This window comes from Bactrocera neohumeralis, chromosome 3 (genome assembly GCF_024586455.1).
Source record: "Bactrocera neohumeralis isolate Rockhampton chromosome 3, APGP_CSIRO_Bneo_wtdbg2-racon-allhic-juicebox.fasta_v2, whole genome shotgun sequence".
Lineage (NCBI taxonomy): Eukaryota > Metazoa > Arthropoda > Insecta > Diptera > Tephritidae > Bactrocera > Bactrocera neohumeralis.
Window position 1 is genome coordinate 42,983,625 of NC_065920.1, and position 25,337 is coordinate 43,008,961.

Sequence of the window (25,337 nt, forward strand, 5' to 3'; positions counted from 1 at the left end):
GAGGGAACACTTCTCCAGCCTGCTGAATGGCAGTGAAAGCATAACGCTAGGAGAAGGTGAACCCAATACTCCAATCGATGACGATGGAGCAGACGTTTCATTGCCCGACCATCAAGAAGTTCGAATAGCAATTACCCGTCTGAAAAACAAAGCGGCTGGAGCCAAGTGGCGTAGCTACAACTTCGGGCGCCCGGGGCCAAGGATGTTCTGCCGCCCCCTTTATCTACCTACCTACAAGTTTCATGAGGTGGTTCGAACAAAAGTGAATTTTTACAAAATATCTTCGATATTAAGTATATAAAATTTAGGAACTAGTAGCCACGCAAATTCTGAAGTTCCAAAATTCTCACAATACGGTTTTTGAGGAAATTGATAGTAAATTTACAAGACATCTTATTAAAAGACATAGAAAAAACTCATTTTCGCCCTATATCTTGTACACTTTTGACACAATTTTCAGGAATTTTTGCCCGAATTGGAGTTTTTAAATATCATTTTTGAAAATTTGGAGAAATAAAAGTATTTGTTATATTCAAAGCATAGGGTAACTGTGAGAGTGACACGTCGCTAGACAAAGCTAGAAATGCATCTTTAAATTCTATCACTATTTTTAAGAAAGATGTAAGCCAAAAGATATAAGACAAATTCAAAGACTGAAGAGTATTCGAGTAAAAATTAATATTTTTCATTGTTATACAGATTATTTCATTGTGAGTGTACAACTCTTTATCTTTTATAATAAATTTTGTAAAAGAATTTGTTGAAGTTTTTTTCTGAATATTAAAAAATAGCGAAGATCGTTTTGCCGCCCCCAAGACGTTGCGCCCGGGGCGACGGCCCCCTCTCTCCTGCCCAAAACACAAAAAAGGAGACCCCACAATCTGCGCCAACTACCGTGGGGTAAACCTCCTCAACATCGCATATAAGGTTCTATCCTTTGCCTTAACAACCCTGCCATTAGTTCTGCTTTCTCCAGAGTGGATAAGGCAGCGAAGCAAATGGGTCTGGTGGTGAACGAGGGCAAGAGGAAATATCTCTTGTCATCAAACAAACAGTCATCGCACTCGCGACTAGGCACCCATGTCACTGTTGACAGTCAAAACTTCGAAGTTATTTTCGTCTATCTTGGAACTAGCATCAACACCAACAACAACGTCAGCCAGAATATCTCTTGCCAACAGGTCCTACTTCGGACAAAGTAGACAATTGAGAAGTAAAGTCCTCTCTCGATGAGCAAAAATTAAACTCTATAAGTCACTCATCATTCCCATAGTGCTATATGGTGCAGAGGCATGGACGATGGCAACATGTGATGAGTTGACGTTGCGAATTTTCGAGAGAAAAGTTCTGCGAAAGATTTATGGTTCTTTGCGCGTTGGCCACGGCGAATATCGCATTCGATGGAACGATGAGCTGTACGAGATATGCGACGACATTGAAATAGTTCAGCGAATTAAAAGGCAGCGGCTACGATGGCTAGATCATGTCGTCCGAATGGATGAAAACATTCCAGCTCTGAAAGTATTCGACGTGGTACCCGACGGGGGAAACAGAGGAAGAGGAAGATCTCCACTCCGTTGGAAAGATCAGGCGGAGAAGAACCTGGCTTCACTTGGAATCTCCAATTGGCGTCACCTTGTGAAAAAAAGAAACGGCTGGCGTGCTGCTCAAGAAGAAGAAGTCTGTCTGTCCTTTTTCAAAAAGCTGCTCATTTGTAGGAACCGCAGATATTAGACCGCTATAGCATAAAACTGTCACGCAAAATAACCGATCAAAATCAAGCTCTTTATTTGACAAGATATCAACACGAAATTTGTCATAGATTATTGTATAAGACAATGGTGCAATATCCGAATACTTTGAACAGATCGAACCACTATAGCATATAGCAACCAATCAAACTGACCGATAAAAATCAAGATAAAGATCTTCATAAAAAATACTTTTAATTTATTAGGTAATTCAACTTGAAATATCTTTATATCGCACAACGTAACTAAAAAGAACTAGCAAAACATTTTCTTTTGGACGCAAACCATTAGTATTTTAGTTCTACAAATAGTTGCTATAAGAAATGCATCGTTTTTTCCTATTTTTCTTGATTTCGTTAACGGAAAAACGAGTTTGTTTCTTTTTCATAAGATCGGCGGAGCTTTTCTTGCTGAAATGTCCTATGGAACTTATCTTTGAAGGCAGTTAGGGACTAAACCGATTTGATCTTAACGGTAGTCAAAACTAGTTTAATTTAGTACTAAAGTAATTCATAGTAATGTACTTTAAATAACTTATTATACTATAGCTGGGATAAGATAACATTTTTAGGATCATAACACTTTGTTGCTGCCGCTTTTATCTGGCCAATCTAAAGAATGTTGCACATTATATTTGCACCACTTGCATGAATTGTTAGATTTTTCAAGTACCGACTTATCATTAAGACAGGAGTTATTAAATGGCCATTAATGTTGTACTTTAGTCAACAAATATTGACTTAGATGACTAGATTTATTTGTGTTATCTTTCTTTTTTCAGTCTTAAAACTCATGGTGACGTGGTAATAAGTTTCTTTCTGATTAAAAAGCAAACAAAAACAATTGTTATCTCTTTGGATATTTTGATGACACTTAATGATATTTAACTAAATTCGTTGCTTGATGAGTGGTGATTTTGAAAATAGCAACCTTATTTAGAAAAATTTGTCATACAAGTATATACTTGTATATCATGGTAAGGGTCCACACAGCAAACACAAAAAACTTTTTGACGTTTTTTATAGCAATAAGCAACACATAATATTATCAAAATCAATTACAGTTTGAAGCAACCAATTTTTGTTGATGTTTCAAGTAAGAAATGCACAGGTGTTACTCTTGCACGATAAGATATAAAGCCTTTACAAAGGGAAAGTCGAGTATACATAGTTCCAATGATGTAGCGCAAATGCATTGCTATCAGTAACGCGCTTTGTATTTATGACCATGACCTCAAAAAGTCTAAAATTAACCGAAACTGAGAAATCAGGGACTGGTATTTCGAAAATTTAACCATTGTTTATAATATGTTCTGCATAATGTGGTAAATGGCACATTTTCAATGAATCCAATCCGCCGAGTTCTATGCTAAAAAAATAATTATACTTTCCAAGTGGTAGTATTTTGTTCTTTTGGGCGTATAATGGCTATGAAATTCTTTAATTATTTAATCTACATGTCATTCGATCATATTTAAGGTACAATGCAATAGATATTTAAATGATCACCGCGTCGTTTTATCCAGGTGCGTCTGTCTGTTCGTCTGTATATACGCGAACCAATCCGAAAGATTTTGAGATATCGATCTGAAATTTTGCATATTAAATTTTTTCTTCTCACTCACGGACAATGGCTTTCTTAAGCATCTCGAGACTGGTGTATTTTTTACTTCGGACCTTGCTCTCCAAAATGGCCCAGAGAGAATAATCCATTGGATTCGCATCTGGTGAATTCGAGAGCCATTATGTAGTCGTAATGAAGTTCGGAACGTTTTTTTCAGCCATTCTTGGTTCACTCGCGCTTTGTGTGACGGTGCTGAGTCTTGTTGAAACGTCCATGGTTTGCGACCGAAATGTTTGTTTGCCCACGGCTTCAAAGCAGCCTCCAGAACACTTTCCCGATAATATGTCGCATTTACTTTGACGCCAGGCTCGATGAAAACAATTGGAGAGCGTGAATGGTCGGTCAAGTAAACCCTATCGTTTTGAGAGTTTACGAATTGCTCAATTGGAAAATTGTTTTCGTTAGAAAACACAATGTTCGGAATTTAACCGCTTTCGGCCAAACGAAGCAACTACTTCGCTCTCTCAAGAATTACTTGTTGCTACTTCGGTGTGAGATCATGGGCCGTTTGGAACTTGTAAGGCTTGGCCTTGAGCATATTTTTCAATAGGCGTCGGATGCTGCGGTCGGATATTTTCAGTTCTTTAGCCATTTGATTGGCACTTCGTCGTGGATTTCGCTCAAGTCGCTCAAGTCGCTTCTTCACTTTCTCACGTGAAGCTGTAGGCTTTTGATGACCACCTCCATGGCGTTTGGCGATGCTATCAGTATCATTGTAACGAGTGATGGTGCGATAAACAAAAACTGTATTCACATTAAGGTGTTTGAGCTCACGAACAATTGCTGGCTGTGATTTTCCAGCTAAATATAAAGCAATCACACTATTACGTTTGAATTCCATCGCAGATCACTTTTTTTTGCGTTGACTTTTGGCAAAGCGCTTTTGTACACTTGTGAATACTCCGAACTGTCATTCAGCAAATTTATAAGCAGCTGATTCCAGTGCGAATGGACTGAAGTTGGTTACACTTCGAGTGCCGGACCCTGTATAAACAGGTGTTTTAATATCTGCTTATGGTTAGAACGTGCAAGCATATAATACATAATATATGTATGTACATACATAGTAGATACATGAAGAATGTCGTACATAAAAATGTTCATTAATATTTTCATAAAAAAAAATAAAAGGTTTTTTGACGGCTAATAGAAATGACTTCGCACAATTTGGTTTGAAAACTAAGAGAGGAATATCTTACTCGCGAAATCGATAAGGTTACTCGCACTCTCAAAAATAATAGGTGTGTATACATATATGATATATGTATACGTACTGAGTGAATAAACGCAACGAAATTATCTAATTTCCAATTCAGATAACAATAAATACATACGTACATATATACATACAATGCTTACGATGACTAGCAAAAATTTTGAAATACATATTTATAGCAATACTTTATCGTCAACAGGTTTTCAGTGCTCAAGCGACTCAGTCAGAGTTCGAACGTAAAGGTAGACGGTTGTGCGCGAATATATATGTACATACATATGTATGTATATATGGACGATAATTACAAATATCATGCGTTTGAATATTCTTTAGTGCTTTGTAAAAATATAAACATTAAAATAAGTTTTTTATACAAGAAAATACAAGTGTTGTAGTTATTAAACAAAAATTATGGCTAGCAGTATGGAAGAAGTGAATATGGACTTGAACGGCAAGAATATTGTTTATATAGGTGGTTTTGGTGGCATAGGTTTGGAAACATGTAAAGAATTGGTGCAAAAAGGCGTTGCGGTAGGTTGATAGATAAAAAATTCCACACAAAAAACAAAGAAATACAACTAAAAATGGATTAGAAAAACTAATATTTGTGCAATAAATTTACAGAATCTAATGATACTACACAAGACCTGGAATGAATCAGCGTTCAAAGAACTCAGCTCAGTCGATTCGTGTTGTGTGTGCAAGTTTACGGAGTTTGACATCACATGCGGTTTGGAAAAGACGCGTCTACTATTCAAACAAATAGCGGAGAAAATCGGAAGCATCGATGTGCTAATTAATGGCGCGGGCATATGTACTGAAAAAGATTTCGATAATTTAATCGCTGTCAATTTTACGGGCACTGTTAATGCCACTCTCGTTGCCTACGATCTAATGGACAAGAGCAGAGACGGTAAAGGAGGTGTAGTTGTGAATATCTCGTCGGTAGCGGCACTAACACCCTTCCCCGTTTTACCAATATATAGCGCGACAAAGGGAGGGATTTTGAACTTTACACGAGCATTAGCGGTAGGTAAACCACAGCTTCAACTGCATATTGTAAGCGGTGATTACAAAAAGATGTATGTATGAGTGTATGTAGCAGATAAGAATTTTGTAAATCTTGACACTAGTTTTGGTGCTATGGCTGAACCATAGCATACATATATGTGTGTATGGTGCTGAGTAGTACATAAGAGTGCGTGACAGAATCTGAACGTGGTAAACAAGGTTATATGTTATACGGCGTATAATATAATATAATATATAATATACGTATAATATGCGCTGAGTTGCTGCCCGGTTTTTCAGCCGATAACAGTTATGTATACTAGCGCATTTTTGTATGTACTCTGGCACTCTATGTGTGTGTATGGTTTTAAATTATGCCGACTCATTGCGACGTAAGCAAAATTTTTATAGTTTATTGACTTATAAATTGAGGACATAAATGACGATCAACATGTCGGCCAATCAAAATCCGTGATCACCGGAAATTCCATCGAAACTGTGCGTGAATTCATCAAAATCAGCCGAAATCATCATTGAAATTCATGGAAATGGAATTGAACACTAAAGATTTGGGCTTGGGAAAGGTGGGTGCACGGTTTGTTTCGCACAAATTGTCTGACGACCAAAAAATGCTCAGAATCCAACATTCGAAGGACGATTATTAGACCAAAAATCACATTTTAACCATTAACCACTCCCCGTATTCAGCGTTCGACCTCTTTCTTTTCGGAAAAATGCATTTGCCTATGAAAGCAAAGCGTTATGGAGACGTAGAGGCTATTCAAAAGGCTTGCACCGGTATACTGGCGGCCATACCGGCCAACGAGCTAAAACACTCGTTCGACATGCTTTTGAACCGTGCAAAAAGCTGTATTGAAGCAGAAAGAGACTATTTTGAATAAAATAAATTGATTTTGTCGAAAAAACCATTTGTTCTGTTTTTTCTTAAAGTCCTGTTTACTTTGGAACGCACCTTGTATGTTTTGAGATACATTTAGTTCGTTAGTCTACGTTTTTTTCTTCTCCTGATATTTGTACGTTGCTCAATATGTAATATAATATATAAATTTCCCTGGTTATTTCTAATAATTTTGTTATTTTTTTTTATTTTACAGCAATTAGAACCCAAGTCCGGCATAACTTTATATAGTATTTGTCCCGGCATTACGGACACCAAACATTGGGACGATGTGCACCATTTCCAAGGCAGAGATTTATGTTTTAAAGAGAAAATGCGCGTTCGTCCGTTTCCAATACAAACAGCTAACCAATGTGCAAAGAACATAGTCAAAGCTATAGAAGCGCATAAAAATGGGGCTACGTGGATGAGTGATGTGGGGCAGCTTAAATTGGTGGAAGTAAAAAATTTTTGGACACCACCACTTCACAAAGAAGACCAGGAAACAGAGCAAAGTTAGAAAAATGCAAAGGCAAAGCTAAATACCATATTTTAAAATTTCTTTCACCAGCTGAAAAACCTAACATTTTTCTGCTTTTACAGAAGCGTCTGTAAAATCAAGAAAGCGAAAGCTGCAAGACTCGGCGCGCGGAATGTGATACGTACAGCTGATATTGCAATTTAGAAGCACGACCCTTCAGAGGAAAGTAAGGGACGCAGAGCTTTACAAATCATAGACTGAAGATTTATATGTACATATTGATATAGTACATACATTTGTACGTAAGGAATACCTTAATTCTAGACTATAAGAATGTAATAAAAAGTTTTACACATATCGTATTGGGATGTGTTATCATTTGTGGTTGTTCTATCAATAGTACTAGGTACTCTTTTAAACGATTAGTAACTCTTACAGTCTTACTTACGAGACTTGCGCCTCGAATATAACATAGTGAAACCGATTTTCTAACACTTTACAAAGTATTACAAAAGTTGCCTAACTACCCCTGTTGGAAAAATGTAAACTTTGGAAGCTATATAAATATTTTTTTACGACAAAGCTAAAATACACAAGACTGGTGGATGAAAATGTTAATAATACATGACATACGGATACATACCTGATCAGCCATTACTTCTATTCTAAAAGGGGTTTTCTTTTTTTGTCGTCATAGTATCGTCCAATGAGACTATAAAAAATATGCTCTACTCTCTCTGATTTCCTCCAGTGCTGGTTATCCCAACACCAATACGACCATTCACATACACATTTGTATGCATAAGTATGTATATAAAACCATCTGGATTATTTGATAAGTGATAACGGTGAGTCAGAAATAGAACCGAGGTAAAAACTGATAAGTTTAGCGTCATTTTAAGAGAGCGCGACGTGTACAACCGACATGAATACTCTCACCGTACGTGCTGATCAAAGCGCATACGCTTACTGCTCTTGGTATAGACTCCACGGAAATACAATAGCTAGGCTAATGATAACAAAAAATAAATAAATATACATACATACACCTTATATTGGCTCGGTAAGAATCTACCAAAAATAAACACTCATTTTTATCGTGACTGTACACAATACACCAGCAGTTCAGTCAAAATTCGAACGCAAAGGCAAACGGTTGTGTTTGCACATATTTAGATAAAAGTTGAACTTATTTAAGTATTTTGCCGCGCGCTTAAAAACCGGATAGATAAACCTTGAAAGCAAAAAAAAAAAACTATAAATAAATATGGAGTGTAGTCAAATAGATATAAATATGGACGAAGTTGGATTCGATTTGAACGGAAAGCATGTTATTTATATAGGCGGCTTTGGTGGCATCGGTTTAAACACGTGTAAACAGCTGGTGCAAAAGGGTGTCGCGGTATGTTAGCGTACAGGGAATTTCAATAAAACAAAATTTAAGAGCAACATTATGTTACATTACAGAATCTCATGATACTCGATCAGGTGTGGAATGAGTCAGCATTCAAAGAGATAAATGTCGTCGACACAAAACACGTTTGCCAGTTTATGGCGTTTGACGTCACTTGTGGGTTGGAAGAAACTCGTGTGATATTTACGCGAATAGTGGAAAAATTTGGACACATCGATGTTCTTGTTAATGGCGCGGGAATAGCTGACGAACGAAATTTCGATTTGATTATTGCAACAAATTTTACTGCCACCATTAATGCCACGCTAGTGGCCTACGATTTAATGGATAAAAGTAGAGGTGGCAAGGGCGGTGTGGTTCTGAATATAGCTTCGGTAGCTGCACTGACACCCTTCCCCTCCTTACCAATATATAGCGCCACGAAGGGAGGGATATTGAACTTCACCCGAGCATTAGCGGTAGGTAAAATAAGCGAAAGCTGTAGAACAATCTTATACTATAATCACAGATAAATATGTATTTATAATAAAATCACCTGATTAGTGTGAAGTGATAAATATATCCGTAGTAAAATGCACATTTGTAAGTGTATTGGTATATTGATAATCTGTTGAGTTAAAACAAAAACAAAAACAACTACATAGATAACATTTGTAGAAGCAAAACAAAAAACGATAAACTATTGAAGTGGAAGTGAAGAAAAAATACAGTGTTGTGCAGAATATGTGCAGTGTATATAATTTTTTAAGCAAGTTACACGCATACATATATACTTAGATGTATTTAGATTTTGTAACAAGGAAGTATCGGCCAAAACTAAAGTGTGTGTAATATTTTGACTCCCTTGGAAGCTCAAGAGCTGGAGTAACTGACTTTAAAGTTGTTGTAAGAGCAACAGCGCAGTTAGCGAGTTAAATTCGATGTAAGAGAGTATACTTCCTAATATCTCCGTTATCTTCAACGCTATTAAGTTTCATTTTGCACATTTTACACTAGACTATCAATAGTCAACAAAACATTATATGCATACGAGTATATAGTATAACTAGTTGTTATATACATATATGAAAGAAATCGTAAGGAATGGGGTTTACTCGAAGTAAACTGATTATATTATTTTTAAAGTGTTTAACCATCAATAAAAACAAACTTACGAAGATAACGTAATGTGTTTACGTGTTCGTGGCATAACTAAAAATCAATTGGTTTAGAACATTGATAAGACCAAGTGCTGGACAATATACATAAATAATAGGTATATAAAATATGCTTGTTCTAATGCATAAGAAGCACAGAACATTATACTAAGACAAATTATATATAAAATAATTATAATCTTGTTTTTTGAGGAAAGATAAATTGGATTACTAATACCAATGTGCTCTCAATTGTTAAGTACAAATGTAAAAAAAAAAGAAAACTAAAAATAATTTAAAGCCGATATAATATCGTATTATCCTTCACAATTAAAAAAGTTGTCACACAAGATGAGGTTCGATTTAAATAATTTGTTCGGAGATTGTACCGTTGCCTTGGATAATAATGCATGCTAAATCTCGTGAAGATATCTTGTCAAACAAAATGTTTCCATACAACGATTTTATTTTGATCGAGACGTTTGTAAGACAGCTTATGCTATCCGATCTGTATAATTTGTTTAGAGAATTTCGCGTTGCTTTAGATAACAATCCATGCCCAATTACTATATGTGAAAATATTTATTAAAACTAATAGGTGTCCCTTACAACAACTTGATTTTCATCGATCAGTTAGTATGGTAGCAAACAGAGAACTGTAACGAGTAATAAATTTTTCTTCATACTCGAGTACTGAACCGGTACTCTGGCTGATTCTGTCAGTTTATTCTTCTTCTTCTTAATTGGCGTAGAAACCGCTTAAGCGATTATAGCCGAGTTAACAACAGCGCGCCAGTCGTTTCTTCTTTTCGCTACGTGGCGCCAATTGGATATTCAAAGCGAAGCCAGGTCCTTCTCCACTTGGTCCTTCCAACGGAGTGGAGGTCTTCCTCTGCTTCCCCCGGCGGGTACTGCGTCGAATATTTTCAGAGCTGGAGTGTTTTCGTCCATCCGGACAACATGACCTAGCCAGCGTAGCCGCTGTCTTTTAATTCGCTGAACTATGTCGATGTCGTCGTATATCTCGTACAGCTCATCGTTCCATCGAATGCGGTATTCGCCGTGGCTAACACGCAAAGGACCATAAATCTTTCGCAGAACTTTTCTCTCGAAAACTCGCAGCGTCGACTCATCCGTTGTTGACATCGTCCAAGACTCTGCACCATACAGCAGGACGGGAATTATGAGTGACTTATAGAGTTTGGTTTTTGTTTGTCGAGAGAGGACTTTGCTTCTCAATTGCCTACTCAGTCCGAAGTAGCACCTGTTGGCAAGAGTTATCCTGTGTTGGATTTCAAGGCTGACATTGTTGGTGGTGTTTACGCTGGTTCCAAGATAGACGAAATTATCTACGACTTCAAAGTTATGACTGTCAACAGTGACGTGAGAGCCAAGTCGCGAATGCGACGACTGTTTGTTTGATGACAGGAGATATTTCGTCTTGCCCTCGTTCACTGCCAGACCCATTTTCTGTGCTTCCTTGTCCAGCCTGGAGAAAGCAGAACTAACGGCGCGGGTGTTGAGGCCGATGATATCAATATCATCGGCATACGCCAACAGCTGTACACTCTTATAGAAGATGGTACCTTCTCTATTTAGTTCTGCGGCTAGAACTATTTTCTCCAAAAGCAGGTTGAAAAAGTCGCACGATAGGGAATCGCCTTGTCTGAAACCTCGTTTGGTATCGAACGGCTCGGAGAGGTCCTTCCCGATCCTGACGGAGCTTTTGGTGTTACTCAACGTCAGTTTACACAGCCGTATTAGTTTTGCGGGGATACCAAATTGAGACATCGCGGCATAAAGGCAGCTCCTTTTCGTGCTGTCGAAAGCAGCTTTGAAATCGACGAAGAGGTGGTGTGTGTCGATTCTCCTTTCACGGGTCTTTTCCAAGATTTGGCGCATGATGAATATCTGGTCGGTTGTTGATTTGCCAGGTCTAAAGCCACACTGATAAGGTCCAATCAGTTTGTTGACGGTGGGCTTTAATCTTTCACACAGTACGCTCGATAGAACCTTATATGCGATGTTGAGGAGGCTAATTGAACAAAGAAAAAATTTGAATAAGTAGCGATCACCTTTTACAAGATTTGCTACTGAATCATATTCATATTTATATAATTGAAGTGTTCGACATTGTTCGGTTTCGATGTCTCAAAAACTGAGGGGCTAGTTCGCGTATATACAGACAGACAAACAGGGTATAAAAATACGGTACACCCGATATATGTTTGTATCAATTTAAAAATTATAATTAGACAATATGCTTGACTACTAAATTGCTAATAATACTTCCAATAATTTGCAGCTATTAGAGCCAAAAACTGGTATAAAGTTATATACCATATGTCCGGGTCCTACCATCACCAATCATTTTGATGATGTATACTGCTTTCTGGGCAAGAACCTGATGTTGACCGAGAAATTGCGTCGCTTAGTCACAGTACAATCGCCAGCTGATTGTGCCACGAATATTGTAAAAGCCATGGAGACACACGCTAATGGTGCAACTTGGTTGTGTGATATGGGCCAACTAAAATTGGTGGAAATAAAGAATTTCTGGACGCCACCGCATAAGCGAAATAAAGAGGCTGAGCAAAAGAAAGACGCTGAACAAAGCAAAGAAGCTGAACAAAGCAAAGAAGCCGAACAAAATAAAGAAATAAAGCGTACTAAGGAATTTGAAGAGAACGAAAAAACTGTGCAAACGGAAGAAACAGTGCAAAAAGGAGAAACATCGCAAAAGGAAGCGACCGAAGAACAAGCGAAAGCAACTGTCCGAAACCCCCCCGAACAAGTGACAGATGAAAAAAAGACAGGTTCGGTTGCATAATATTCTTTTATTGATTAATTTACGAATTTATTTATTTTGTGTGTTTCAGATGAAACAATGCCACTGAGAAAACGAAGGTATCTAATATGCGATTTAGGAAGGGATATGCAAAACATATGCAAAACATGAAGAACGCGACTGAATACTGAGTATTGAGAAAATGTATTTGAAAATTTTTATGCAAAAAGTTGTAAGCCTATTTTAACAGTATTTTAGAAATTTTAATTTATGGAAATATAGATTAAGATAAAAATGTGGATATATAAGGAATAATAAGCGAGTAAATATTTAATATATGAGATATTGTTAGATTTCCTTTTGAAACTATTTTAATAGTTTTATTCATCTAAAGGTTGTTAGTAATACCTAAATTTATACAGAAAGTTATAGGATATATGGTATAAAGATTATCAGGGTCATATTACTACATATGCATATGTTACGGGCTTTTTCAATAAGGATCGCTACAAAAGTTTTTTTTTTTTTTAAACAAATAAGCTTTGGGATATAATTGAAATTCTTTATTCCTGTAAAAGTACATTCTTATGTACTCCATGAGTCACAATTGCATCTCGAAAAAATTACGGTGTGGAACGATTCATAGATTGACGGCGTCATTGGACCGTACTTCTTCCGTTTTTTTTCTTAAAAAAAACTTTTGTAACTCTTAATCATATACATTAATAGGTAATAGGTGAATTTTGAGACAATTAGTCATACTTTTTCTCTAAAATTGATGCAATAATTTTGAATCCGGTACAGGTTAGAACTATATATTCGTTTTATCGTGCTTCTTATGTTAAGGAATGGGTCCTATACAGCAAATAATTGCATATCGTATCTCATTGCGCCTATTATGGTAATCATGAATAAATATCATGTACTAAAGAGTCTTGGAAATGATATATTAAGGACACTTTTTATAAAAATTCGATTTGACGTTCTCCCAGGAGTTTTCAAATGATTTTTCTATAGGAAATGTTTTGAATTCTCGTTCCAAAGCAACCTTGAATAATCCTTGATATATATTGATGAGAATTGTCAGTCAGTACTGGGTTGTAGTCTAAATGTGGTTCTTAGGTAACTAAAAATTTCGTGACAAGGAAAAGTATATTGACTATCGGTACCAAATCGAAATTTTTTTTCAATAATTTCGTTAGTAGCTGTTGTAATGTCTGCTGTGTATATTATGTACAGGGTTAGTCCTGGCACGCTACACTGAGGTACACCAGCCCTTATTACTCGTTCTTCTGATATAAAGCCTGCTACTTTAACTTTAAATTTCCTGTTTATTAAATATGACTCCAAAGTTTTTTGCAATGCGTAAGGTAAAAAAAAAAAAAAATAAAAGGTCTTCATGACAAACCTACATCTAGAAAAATAGCTGAACAGTACTCTCTGTGCTCGAATGCTTTCGTGATTTCGTTGGTAATTTTATTTACTTCGAAAACGATCTTGTAATATTATATTAAATTTTTAATTGAGTTGCCAATTATTATTATAAAGAAGGCGTTAGAAGTCTGAAACCTGCTTCAGGAAAGTATTCAGGCGGACTTAGCTTATACTCCCTACAGATATGGATATGTCAACTAATTGGAAACAAAAGTTCTGTCTTTTGTCTTTGCATTTCCGGCATTTGCATCGATCACCGATGAAATAACTGTAAGTTTTCCTTATATGTATATCGTTTACCGTTATATTTTTGGAAATGTACGTCTCATAATCTATTTTCCGAGAGGGTGCATTAAGTAATATTATTATTTAAAGTTCAGTGGCGTGGCGGTAATTTTATGCAGTTTTTATATTGAAGCAAAGGGTCATCTTGCTTTAAATACTTACGTACAAAAATTTCTGTAAGTTAAAGTTGTTTCTGCTTTGAGTTTGTTTTCTTTAGGGAAATATTAATCGATGGTGGATAGTGCCAAAATTTGAACACCTGTCATGCGCAAGGCCTTTGTTGGGTTACGTAACGCTGGTATGACGTATTATAGCAGAAACAGCGAATTCCGCTCCTCCCTTCCTTAGTTACCGCTCGTAGTGAACAAAATTTGTCAAAAGTTGAGCCTGTAGATATCAGCCATTCTTTTTTGTTTTCAATTGAACAATGTTGCCATTGCTCAATAAGCATGTATAGTTTTGTACACATCTAACTTTTCAAGTACAATTTTTCGTAATATAAAATATCAAAACTGAAATCAAACTATTAAAAATAATTTATATATTTAAAAATAATAGCATTCGGCTCTGATTTTGAGTTAGTTTAAGAAAATTTTAAACATATTGAAGATATTTTTTATAATTACTACAGATTATCGAGACTGGCAACCCTGCGTTGTGAGAGAGCAATCAGCTGACACGTTACTACGGAAAAAATCCAAATTGTGGGAAATTATACGGTATCCTACAGTAAAGCGGGCGGTAGAAGCGTTGTTGGTTAATCATATCCATTGCGCTCTCATAAGATAGGTCGTATCAGCTGATTCGGGCTGCGGGTTTACGTTGTTGCTACCAGTTACATATGTGTATTGCCCCAAAAAGTTGGAAGTTTGTACAATGAATTATTTTTCAAGATACCAAACAACAATAAATGTGTGTCGTAAGGAGAGACCAGGCGATCGTTTCATACACAGAGTTTGCCCGATTCAGTGCATGTCAAATCGCTATCCGCGAAATGGTGCTGCCGATATCCAGAGATATTGGGAGTTCAACAGATGTAAGACGGCTATTCAGATTTCCTTCCCAAATACGTATCCCCTGTCAGAAAGCATGGCGACAAAAAAAACATTGTTCGGGGATAATTTCTATAGAATCGAGTTAGTCTACTACGTCGCGCTTAAGGGGTTAGGGGTAGTCAGAGGCACAAACGAATGAGAATTTTCAGTATTTTTTTTTTGCTATTAAATCGTGTTATTTTACAAAAGTAGTAATATGGCATTATTATAGAATGTGTTGACTTGAAGTCACGAAAATTTCAAAAAAAAAAAATTTCCAAAGTTATATGTAGTTGTTTGTGTTGACCCTGTTCCAAAAAAAGGTACTTGCGGTGGCAAACATAAGTCCTTGGAGATTCATCTAAAATCAATCGGACAAAAAAAAATAGTTTTATAAATAGATAAACTCGGGCCTGATCGAAGGATTTTTTTGTTTTCAAAAATTAACAAAATAGCTGCCTCAGGAAATTTTTTTCTAAAAAAATCAACAGTTAATTGGTCTTAAAAAATCGAAATTTTTGAAAAAAAAAAATTCTTCGATCAGGCCTGAGTTTTGTTATTTGTCGAATAACTCAAAAACTAATTATCGGATCAACGTAAAATTTTCAGAGAATATTTTTAAGATATTACCCTTAACGAAAATGCAAAAAAAAAATAATTTTTTGAAAATTCTGACTACCCCTAACCCACACACACACAGCAAAGAAAAGTAGGTTCGGATACTGCGCAATGTGCTCCTAGCATGAGCAAGAGAAAATATGCCAGTAATTGACTTCTGAATGAATTGATCCAAAACACATAGCACGTTTGACAAAACACTTCTTTGACCGAAACTCTGGCCATTGTTCAGTCTAGATCTCAATCCTATTGAGCATTCATGAAACGCTGTCAAAAAGTTGGAGTTCAATGAAATGTCACCAATTTTTACACTATTTATGAAAAAGTTAAAGCCGCTTTGTATGCCATAACTGTTTAAAGGTGCACCGATACCGATCAGTAATCGACGGTGTGGTGCCATATTACAAGAAAAGAGACTTCGGACAAAATATCAAATATTGACAATATGAAAAAAAAAACATTTTGGAAATATTTTCTTAACACTTTTGTTTATTTTAAAAAGAAATATTTATGTTTCTAATTATTTGTCGCAGACACTTATGAGGTTTTGGAGTAGTCGCCTCAAAGATTTTTATATCGTTGTGATATGAAATTATTTATTTTTTCCCATTACTTGCCAACAGCTCTGGAATTGTGGATTGGAATACGTAGCTGCAAGCTATTAAACAAATCTGAACTATGAAAAATGGAAATGGTTAAGTAGGAGTTGTAAATAATCCGTTACTGGGGGCACAAGCGAAAAATAATTGTATAATTTCATGAACGGGTGAGACCAATTTATGCACCATTGTAACCACTCTCTCAATCCATTTCATTTTCCTCAAACTGTTTTTATAGTTTTTTTTTATTTTTAGTTGAGGTTAAATTTCCTTGAAATTACGCTTGACTGTAGTTAAACGGGACTTTTATTTGTTTATTTTTGTTGACACTTTCCCTTGTAAAACTTCGGAAAATTTAAGTAAAAATAAATAAGTATATTTAAGGAAAATTAGTCACGGACGGACATTGAACCTGGTATTTGTTTGGATGGTATTGGAAGTTACAATTGTCCAGGTCACGGCAACAACTATCACTTCGCGTGTTAGTGTTGCAATTAATTGCTGGCAATTTTCGCGCGCGCGCGCTCACTTTGTGGCATGCAGCGTGTGGCCAATTGCTGCCACACTAACAAATCTCGCAGGGCCTCGGGGTCCATTGAACTTTAACACGAATTCGCTGTGACGCGAAAAATGTTTATTTTTGGGCGCTGCCGCTGTTGCACGGCTAGCACCACGACGTTGTGGCAGTGCATACGGTTGTGCGGCATTTTGAGCAAATGTTTGCAACTTGCAATCGCTTGGCGGCATTTGACGACGCGGAAAAAACCTGACAAAAGTTATGTGAAAAGTAGATTTCTCCGATAGGGAAAAACAGAAATAAAATTTAACAAATAGTAAAAATTGAAATTAAAATTTTACAAGCGAAACAAATTGGCAACGTTTCAAGTTTTGCATTGCAAAAATGCAGGCGCACATATAAATGCATATGCACGCGGCATGTACTTTTGAACAATAATTTGTAGATGCGCCACTTGCTCCTATATGTAAGATTCAGAAATATATTTTGACAGCGTCTAGCAAATGTTTTCTGCAGAATTCTGTTTTTTTAGCAAATTAATGCCTTCGTTTGCGAATATATCATTTAACTCTCAGTTACAAAAGCTACAGCGTACTTCTTCTTGCGAAATGCAAAGAGATAAACAAATGACTTGGCGCCCGCTTAGTCACTTGTGTGCTATTTTTCATGCATGCAACCCCTCAAGTGTGCGCACATTTCTGGAATACCTGAATGTGTTGCATGAGTGCACTATGTGCGAACGCGCCACATATTTGGGTTGCGCTAAGTTGAAGCTTAAATCTCGTACTCGTGGGGAAACCAGTTCAGGTAGAGTAGAAGTGGTAGAGAGAGGCTTGTGCGAATAGTCCAGTTCACTTACTGCAACTTAGTGTGTTTAGCGGTTATTACAGGCTTAGCCGGCATTCATGAAGGCCTCTTAACTCACATACAGGAAGTGTGGCAAGCAAAATAAATACATTTAAGAATTATAGCTGCAGCTGGGAATTTTTTGGCCGTTAGTCTAAGTGGCTTACTTGTAAGCCTAGATTTGCCTAAATTAGCTCTAAAACGGATTGACAGGTGAATTATGAATTTCCCAACATCAAATGAGTCATATGTTATTCAAACAAATTTAGTACAACTCTGGCTATTTTAAAGCTTACATTAATATAAGAAAGGTTATAAACTCGTTAGAGAGCGAAAACGTTAATTTTATATTTTCAGCTTTAAAAAGCTCCAAATTTCAAGATTTAAGTAAAATATATAATAACGAAACAGCTAGCTTTATTTTTATAAGATTTTACTAGAAATAATCTTGACTGTTAAATTTTTCAAAGTTTTCACAGAAATTTCAAACAAAATGACGGTTGTGCCCCGTAATTTACTAATTTTAATTCTGAAACAAAATCCGTTTATTTTGAACCTCATATTTATTTTCAATAACAAAACTCAAGAAATACGAATGCATTTTTTACAACATGGACTAAAAAGTCGCTAGGGCAAATAATGAAAGAATGTTGTTTTAAGGAAAGATAGTTTTGTTCTGCAAAATAAACTGTAACGTTCCTCCAACATTTCGATACCGTTTCGATAGTGAGAAACCTTCAAAATATGAGTTTGTGCCATGTTGCCCTTTTGTTTGAAATTAACTGTTTCTGCGGGTTTAGGAATGAGGTGTTAGTAGCTGGTGCCTAAAACCTGGCGAAAATGGTGCTTGCAGGACTGGTTCATAGATCGTATCATAAGCTGAATTAGCTCCAGTGTTGCTTCAGTGAAAAAGCAATTATACATGAAAATGATAGGACCTATCACGTACCATGTAGATGAACTTAGTTTAAGAACGCTGGGTTGAAATGTAATCATCTAAAAAAAGACAGAGGTTTGTGACGCCATAGATTTTTCAGCCCATATAGTATGGATGTATATATTCGAAGAATATTGGCTTTCGACTAAAACTAATAAAATAAACAAGATAAAATACTCACTACGAATTGATGTATATTTACGTCTATGCCGAAAAAGCAGTTTCATTTTATATGTAACATCAAGCATGTCTAAGCACTTTGAGACATTTTCCAACTTATAGAGGACTCTAAAACAAGAAAAAACGTTAACCAACGAAGTTTAAATACCCTTCCCAAATAAAAAAGTTTTCCATACAAGGCCTTGATTTTAACCATTCAGTTTGTATAGTGGTTTGATCTGAACAATTAGTTTGGAGATTGTACCGTTGCCTTGGACAGCAATCGATGCTGAATTTAGGTAGGAGATCTTGTCAAAACATTTTTTCCCATATGTATAAGTCAGCTCGTCACTCTGTTTTAAACAAAAACTGAAAAATATTTACGAAATTGTATTAAACAGAGTACTAACCGGGTATCTTTAGTTATGTTCTCACCTACATAGCCGCAGTTCCTCTCATTTCGATCACTGTATTGCGAAAATTCAAGAGTAGTGTAACCCTTTGGAACAGCTCGCGGGCACTCTTTGAGCATCATGTGTCAAACAAACTTGCGACAGTTATTATAGTACCTGGAAACCATTACAGTGCCAGTTGTTTTCTGACTACGTAGCGAGCAAAACATTTACGGAGCAAAAATAAGCGATTCTATATGCATTTTAATATTGATTAGGAAATATATTTTTTCTTTGTAGAAAATTTAAATATAAAATCACAACTTGTACTGAAAAACATACAATTGACCAGTTAAGCGTACTACTGTGACAGCTGAGTCGCTCTCCATATGCAAACACACTCAAAAATCAAGAAAAAACGTTAACTTCGGCTGCACCGAAGCTGATATACCCTTCACAGGTGCATTTCTTTTAGTAACTATGTGTTCAGTTTATATGGAAGCTATATGCTATAGTAATCCGATCTGAACAATTTTTTCGGAGATTATATTATTACCTTAAGTAGTAATCCATGTCAAATTTTGTGAAGATACCACGTCAAAGTTTTCCATACAAGCCCTTAATTCCGATCGTTCGGTTTGTATGGCAGCTATATGCTATAGTAAGCCGATCTGAACAATTTCTTCGGAGATTACATTGTTGCCTTAGAAAATAATCTCTACCAAATTTCGTGAATATATCTTGTCAAATGCAAAAGTTTTCCATACAAGAACTTTTTCCGATCGCTCAGTTTGTATGGCAACTATATGTTATAGTGGTCCGATATCGGCAGTTCCGATAAATGAGCAGCTTCTTGAAGAGAAAATGACGTTTGCAAAATTTCAGAACGACGTCTTAAAAACTGAGTACGAACTAGTATACAAATATACTAGTATACATATGTATATACGACAGACGGACAGACAGACAGACGGACATGGCTAAATCGACTCAGCTCAACATACTGATCATTTATATATGTATATACTTTATAGGGTCTCCGACTCTTCTTTCTGAGTGTTACAAATTTCATGACAAACTTAATATACCTTGTTCAGGGTATAATAAAACGTTTGAATGTGTAATGGCCAATTCACAAAGAGCTTTTGCTTCGCTTTACGTCAGACATTTGTTTTGACCGAAAGGTTCGATATAGGCTTTGAATGAGTACGTTCACATAAAAAACGTTTGACGCGAAACCAGGCAAAATGTTGGACCCTCATCTTTTTATGCTTTGCCAAGCAACGGTTTATTAGAGCAATACACTGAAAGCAAAGCGTTTATTGTGGCATTTTCTTTGATTTTCGCACTTCGTAGTTTCAGTATGAACTGTCACGCAAAGCGAGAAAAGTTTTATGGGAATGGGCCTTAAGGATGTCGACCACTGCTTTAGACTCTACAGTTTTGAGTCCTCAAACTATATTCTAAATCGGCTGTTTTCAAATTCATCGCATGTTTCATGGCAGTTGAAAATGAACATATTGTAGTCTGGTAACCACAACAAACAAAGCGTTTGGTTTATTTGGCTTATAATATTAGATTATTTTGTTGTTTTAAAATATCAATACTACTACCGTTGTGCTTCTGCCGCTTTTAATTCTGTCTAGCGACCGGCTACGTTGTATATTTCACCTTCATTGTTTTTGTGTGCAAGTCATTGCAATTGTTTTGTTGCACCGTTCTCAATGCTGTTGCAACTACATACAAATACATTTTATGGCAGATTTGCTGTTGCTGTTGTTGTGCTGTTGCCTTTATTGTGTAATCAGCAGATAACGGCATTTAATGGCTGAATGGTTTTCTAGCGGCAACCGCAACGGCCGTACGAATGGCCGACACATGGGCGAACCTACGACTGTCGGTGGGACGGCCATCAAGTCAATGTGCTTGCCTCCATCGAATTCGCGGCTTTTGCGTGCTTTTTGTTGTTGCTACACCGTTACATTTCGTTGGCTGCCTTCACGGTGTTTGTTGCTGTGCGCATTTTTGTTGAAGTAACACAACTAATACAAGTATCATGTGTAGTATGTACATATATGTATATATTTATATGTATTATAATTCAAGTATTTTCACCGACTTTTTCGCTTATTTGTTGCTGATCTGCTTTTACACTGTTGTTTTCGGCCTGTTCTAGTCGCTTATTTTATTGTGCGCTGATAGTTTTTCTAAATGTTTATTGTTCACATAATACTACTGCCTATCAGCCGATCCACCAGTCGGTTAGCCTGCTCGTTTGTACGTACTTTGTTGGTTGATTCATCTGTCGGCTGGGCTGCCTTGACTTAGTGGCGGCGGGAAATGGTTTTTCTCACGAACAATGAATGCTTCGTACTGCGTACTCGTAACAGTTTCACACAGACACAACAGCAACAACTACTCAAGCGTATAATATCTGAAATAATACAGGGATAAAGGTACATATGTATGTACATATGTATGTAATTTAACATACTTGCTGCCGGTTAGATCGAAGTTTAGTGATAATAACTTTTAATCGCAGCAACTTTTGCGAAGGTGTATCCGATTGATTTCGTCACTGCTCATAAACTTGGCAAACTATTTTCACTGTTGGACATGCAATATAGAAGTATTTGTATGTACATATGCATGTACCTAATCAATTCTTAGATGCTGCAATTAATTGCGAATTTAGTACGCTTTTACCATTGCCAATGAAAGAAAATATTTCTGATTTCACTAAAAACAATCATTAAAATCAATACATTAGGATGTCCGTTTTTTCACAAGTTGATTTTTTATGTAAACGCCTTTTTTGGTTCAAATAAGCAAACTTCAAGGGGCATTTGAAAAAAACAAAATCAACATGTAAAGCTATGTATGTGCATACATATGTATGTATGTGCATATGTATGTAGTATTATCCTTCATTCACATTAAGCAATTATCTGCACATTCGAAAATAGTTGATGGCAACCGAATTTATTTGCACTTCGTTTAACAGCGAAAGGATCACAACTTTGATTAAAGTATTGCAATGGGCATACATATTAACTAGTTTAAAGCTTTGTTTTCGACAACTTATAATAGCTTTTAAGGCAATGACCTACTCGACAGAAATATGTCGATTAAATTATTTTTAGAACTCAAATGGGATTAAACTTCTCACTTTTCATTATGGTTTATGGATTCAAAATAAATTTGTTTAGAGAACTAGAAAAATACGTACATACATATATGGTATGTAACATTTAAACAGAAAACGATTTTACGATACAGTTTTATAGAAACTATGAAACAGAAGCCTATAATTTTTTGTGAAAAAAATGTTTTCCGTATACAAAAAAACATGAGATCAAAACAATCGGAAAACAATTTGATTATATCAATTGAATCACATCACAAATAATAGTTTTGTTTATACCATAAATGTTTGGCATCAATCACTTTTTACGGACTGTGGGCAAAATTTAGTAAGACTTTTTGATAATTTTAAAATTCTTAATTTTTTTATTCAAAATCTATATCGTCCCTCTCAAGTTCCCCTTTGATCCTCATGCAACCGAACAGTTGTTAAAGTCAATTTCAAGAATAGTCTTCAATCCGCGTAGCGATTCACCTATAATGTCCTCAATTAACTGGAAACGGTCGTTTAAATTGCTAATAGCCAGAAGTCACACGGAGCTAAATCAGGTGAATACGATGGTTGCGGCATTATATTGGTTGAAAATAGCGAAAAATTTTCGAGGAATCAATGTATCAAGTATATTATCGTGGTGCAAAAACCAAAAGTTGTCGGCCCATAATTCATGGCTATTTTTACAAATAGCTGACGCATAACACTCAATTGGTATTCCTTATTAACAGTTTGGACGGTCGGAGGGAATTCGGAGCACACCACAGCTCCATAAAACTGTCCTCATAGCCTTGAGTTTTGACCTGTTTTGAAGTATTTTTTCGGCTTCGACTTAGCTTTGCCACGATATTCGGCCGATTGATCATCTATTTTCGGGTCGTAAACATAGATCCAAGCTAATCGCTAGTAATAATACGTTTCATGACATCCTATGTAGTAGTCGGAAATCATTGTTAATGCGAAGCTGTTAGTAATTTTGGAACCAATAATCTTTCATAGTGGTTTTAACTGACCCTTTCTATATTCTAACTATATCCGTAAGATCTCTGACTGTTAATGTACTAAAAAACCAATTCCTTAATTTTATTAACGTGTTGATCATCCTAGACGTGGTTCGTCGTCAACGCGTTCTCGACTCTCTTTGAATAATTTATAGCAATCAAAAACACAATTATCACCGAAGATCTTTTTAAAAATTCTGAACGTTTCGGCAATAGAAATTTGATTCCGCATACAAAATTTTATCCAATTGTAATAGAATCTTTCTTGCATAATTTCACTCATCGTAAAAATCGATGAATGCGCTTTATGTACTTCAGAAAGACAAGCGTATACTAAACACTAACGATTATTTTGCTGTGACATTTAGCGCAGCTATTTACATTAAACCATTAGAGGGCGGGTCCATGACCACTTTTTCAAAATTTTTAGCCTACAGGCGCCCCTTGTTACTGCGATCCCCTCTGCTAAAGGTCGAGTTAGACCGGCATGTGGCATCTCGCGACATCGCCCAGAAGATGGGAGTTAGTCACCAAACCATTTTAAACCATCTGCAGAAGGCTGGATACACAAAAAAGCTTGATGTTTAGGTGCTGTATGACTTGACATAAAAAAACCTTCTGGACCGAATCAACACTTCCGATATGCTGCTGAAACGAAACGAACTCGACCCATTTTTGAAGCGGATGGTGACTGGCGACGAAAAATGGATCACGTACATTAATATCAAGCGAAAACGGTCGTGGTCGAAGGCCGGTGAATCGTCCCAAACAGTGGCCAAGCCGGGATTGACGGCCAGGAAGGTTTTGCTGTGTGTTTGGTGGGATTGGAAGGGAATCATCCACTATGAGCTGCTCCCATATGGCCAGACGCTTAATTCTACCATCTACTGCGAACAACTGGACCGCTTGAAGCAGGCGATTGACCAGAAGCGTCTAGAATTAGCCAAAAGGAAGGGTGTAGTGTTCCACTAGGACAACACCAGACCACATACTTCGTCGATGACATGTCAGAAGCTACGGGAGCTCGGATGGGAGGTTTTATCGCACCCTATGGCCCGGACATAGCGCCAAGTGATTACCACTTGTTCCTCTCCATGGCGAACGCCCTTGTTGGTGTAAAGTTGAACTCAAAAGAGGCTTGTGAAAAGTGGCTGTCCGAGTTCTTTGCAAATAAGGAGGGGCGCTTCTACGAGTTGCCATCTAGATGCCGTCTAGGAAACAGATTATCGAACGAAACGGCGCATATTTGAACTAAATCCGATCACTGTAACATTTTTTATAAAGCATTGAATAAATAGCAAAAAGCGGAAGGGATATTTGACAGCCTAATAATGGGTTGTCAAAAAAGTCTTGCGGTATTTTTATTGATTTTTTTTTTTATTGAAATTGAAATGAATTTTTGATGACTCATGCCCAGCTCTGGACCGATGCTATGGCTGCTACTATGCCGGTCTCTTTCGACCAATTCAGCGATTTTATCGCAATTTTCGACGACAGGCCTTCCGGAGCGTGGCGCATCTTCGACCACCTCTACACCAGAACGAAAACGTTTAAACCATCGTTGTGCGGTGGAAATGGAAACTGTATCTGGTCCATAAACTGCACAAATTTTATTGGCGGCTTGAGATGCATTTTTGCCTTTTTCGTAGTAGTACTGTAAAATATGCCGTATTTACTCTTTATTTTGCTCCAACATTGCGACGCTATAACTCACGTGGTAGCGTGTGAAATGAGCTTTCCAAAAAGGTATAGCATGACCCGATGCGACGAATAAAACTAGAACTACGCGCTTTCAGCGCCAACTAGCGAAAATACCGCAAGACTTTTTTGACAACCATTATTATATGAATTTGATTAATCAACTTACTTTTTTTTATTAATGAGACATTTAAAAGTTGCTCAAGTTCTCATTGAGAGCTCGTTTTAAAATCTATTTTAATAAATATGTATGAATGCGACTATTTACTTATACATACATATGTTTGTGAGTGCATCTTAATAAGCGCTACACCAATTATTCATTGTGAACTTTTACGCTTTCAAAACGATTTCGTTGAATGG

General features: G+C 36.5%; 3 protein-coding genes across 7 annotated transcripts in view; 2 read left to right on the plus strand and 1 right to left on the minus strand.

Moving 5' to 3' along the window:
* Positions 1-25,337, minus strand: part of LOC126752512 (protein outspread) — a 173,005-nt gene that overhangs the window by 54,066 nt on the left and 93,602 nt on the right. The gene's annotated exons all lie outside the window — the stretch shown is intronic.
* On the plus strand, positions 4,810-7,342 carry LOC126752658 (alcohol dehydrogenase-like). Of its 2 annotated transcripts, none has more exons than XM_050463617.1 (4): positions 4,810-5,121; positions 5,215-5,619; positions 6,717-7,031; positions 7,103-7,342. In XM_050463617.1, the coding sequence occupies exons 1-3, from the start codon at positions 5,002-5,004 to the stop codon at positions 7,017-7,019; spliced, it is 828 nt and encodes a 275-aa protein (XP_050319574.1). In that variant the 5' UTR covers positions 4,810-5,001; the 3' UTR covers positions 7,020-7,031; positions 7,103-7,342. The 2 variants fall into 2 exon arrangements, with proteins under 2 accessions (XP_050319574.1, XP_050319573.1); XM_050463616.1 differs by having other exon boundaries at positions 6,717-7,014.
* Positions 7,648-12,636, plus strand: LOC126752634 (alcohol dehydrogenase-like). Its single transcript, XM_050463575.1, has 4 exons — positions 7,648-8,382; positions 8,448-8,852; positions 11,836-12,346; positions 12,410-12,636. The coding sequence occupies exons 1-4, from the start codon at positions 8,248-8,250 to the stop codon at positions 12,487-12,489; spliced, it is 1,131 nt and encodes a 376-aa protein (XP_050319532.1). The 5' UTR covers positions 7,648-8,247; the 3' UTR covers positions 12,490-12,636.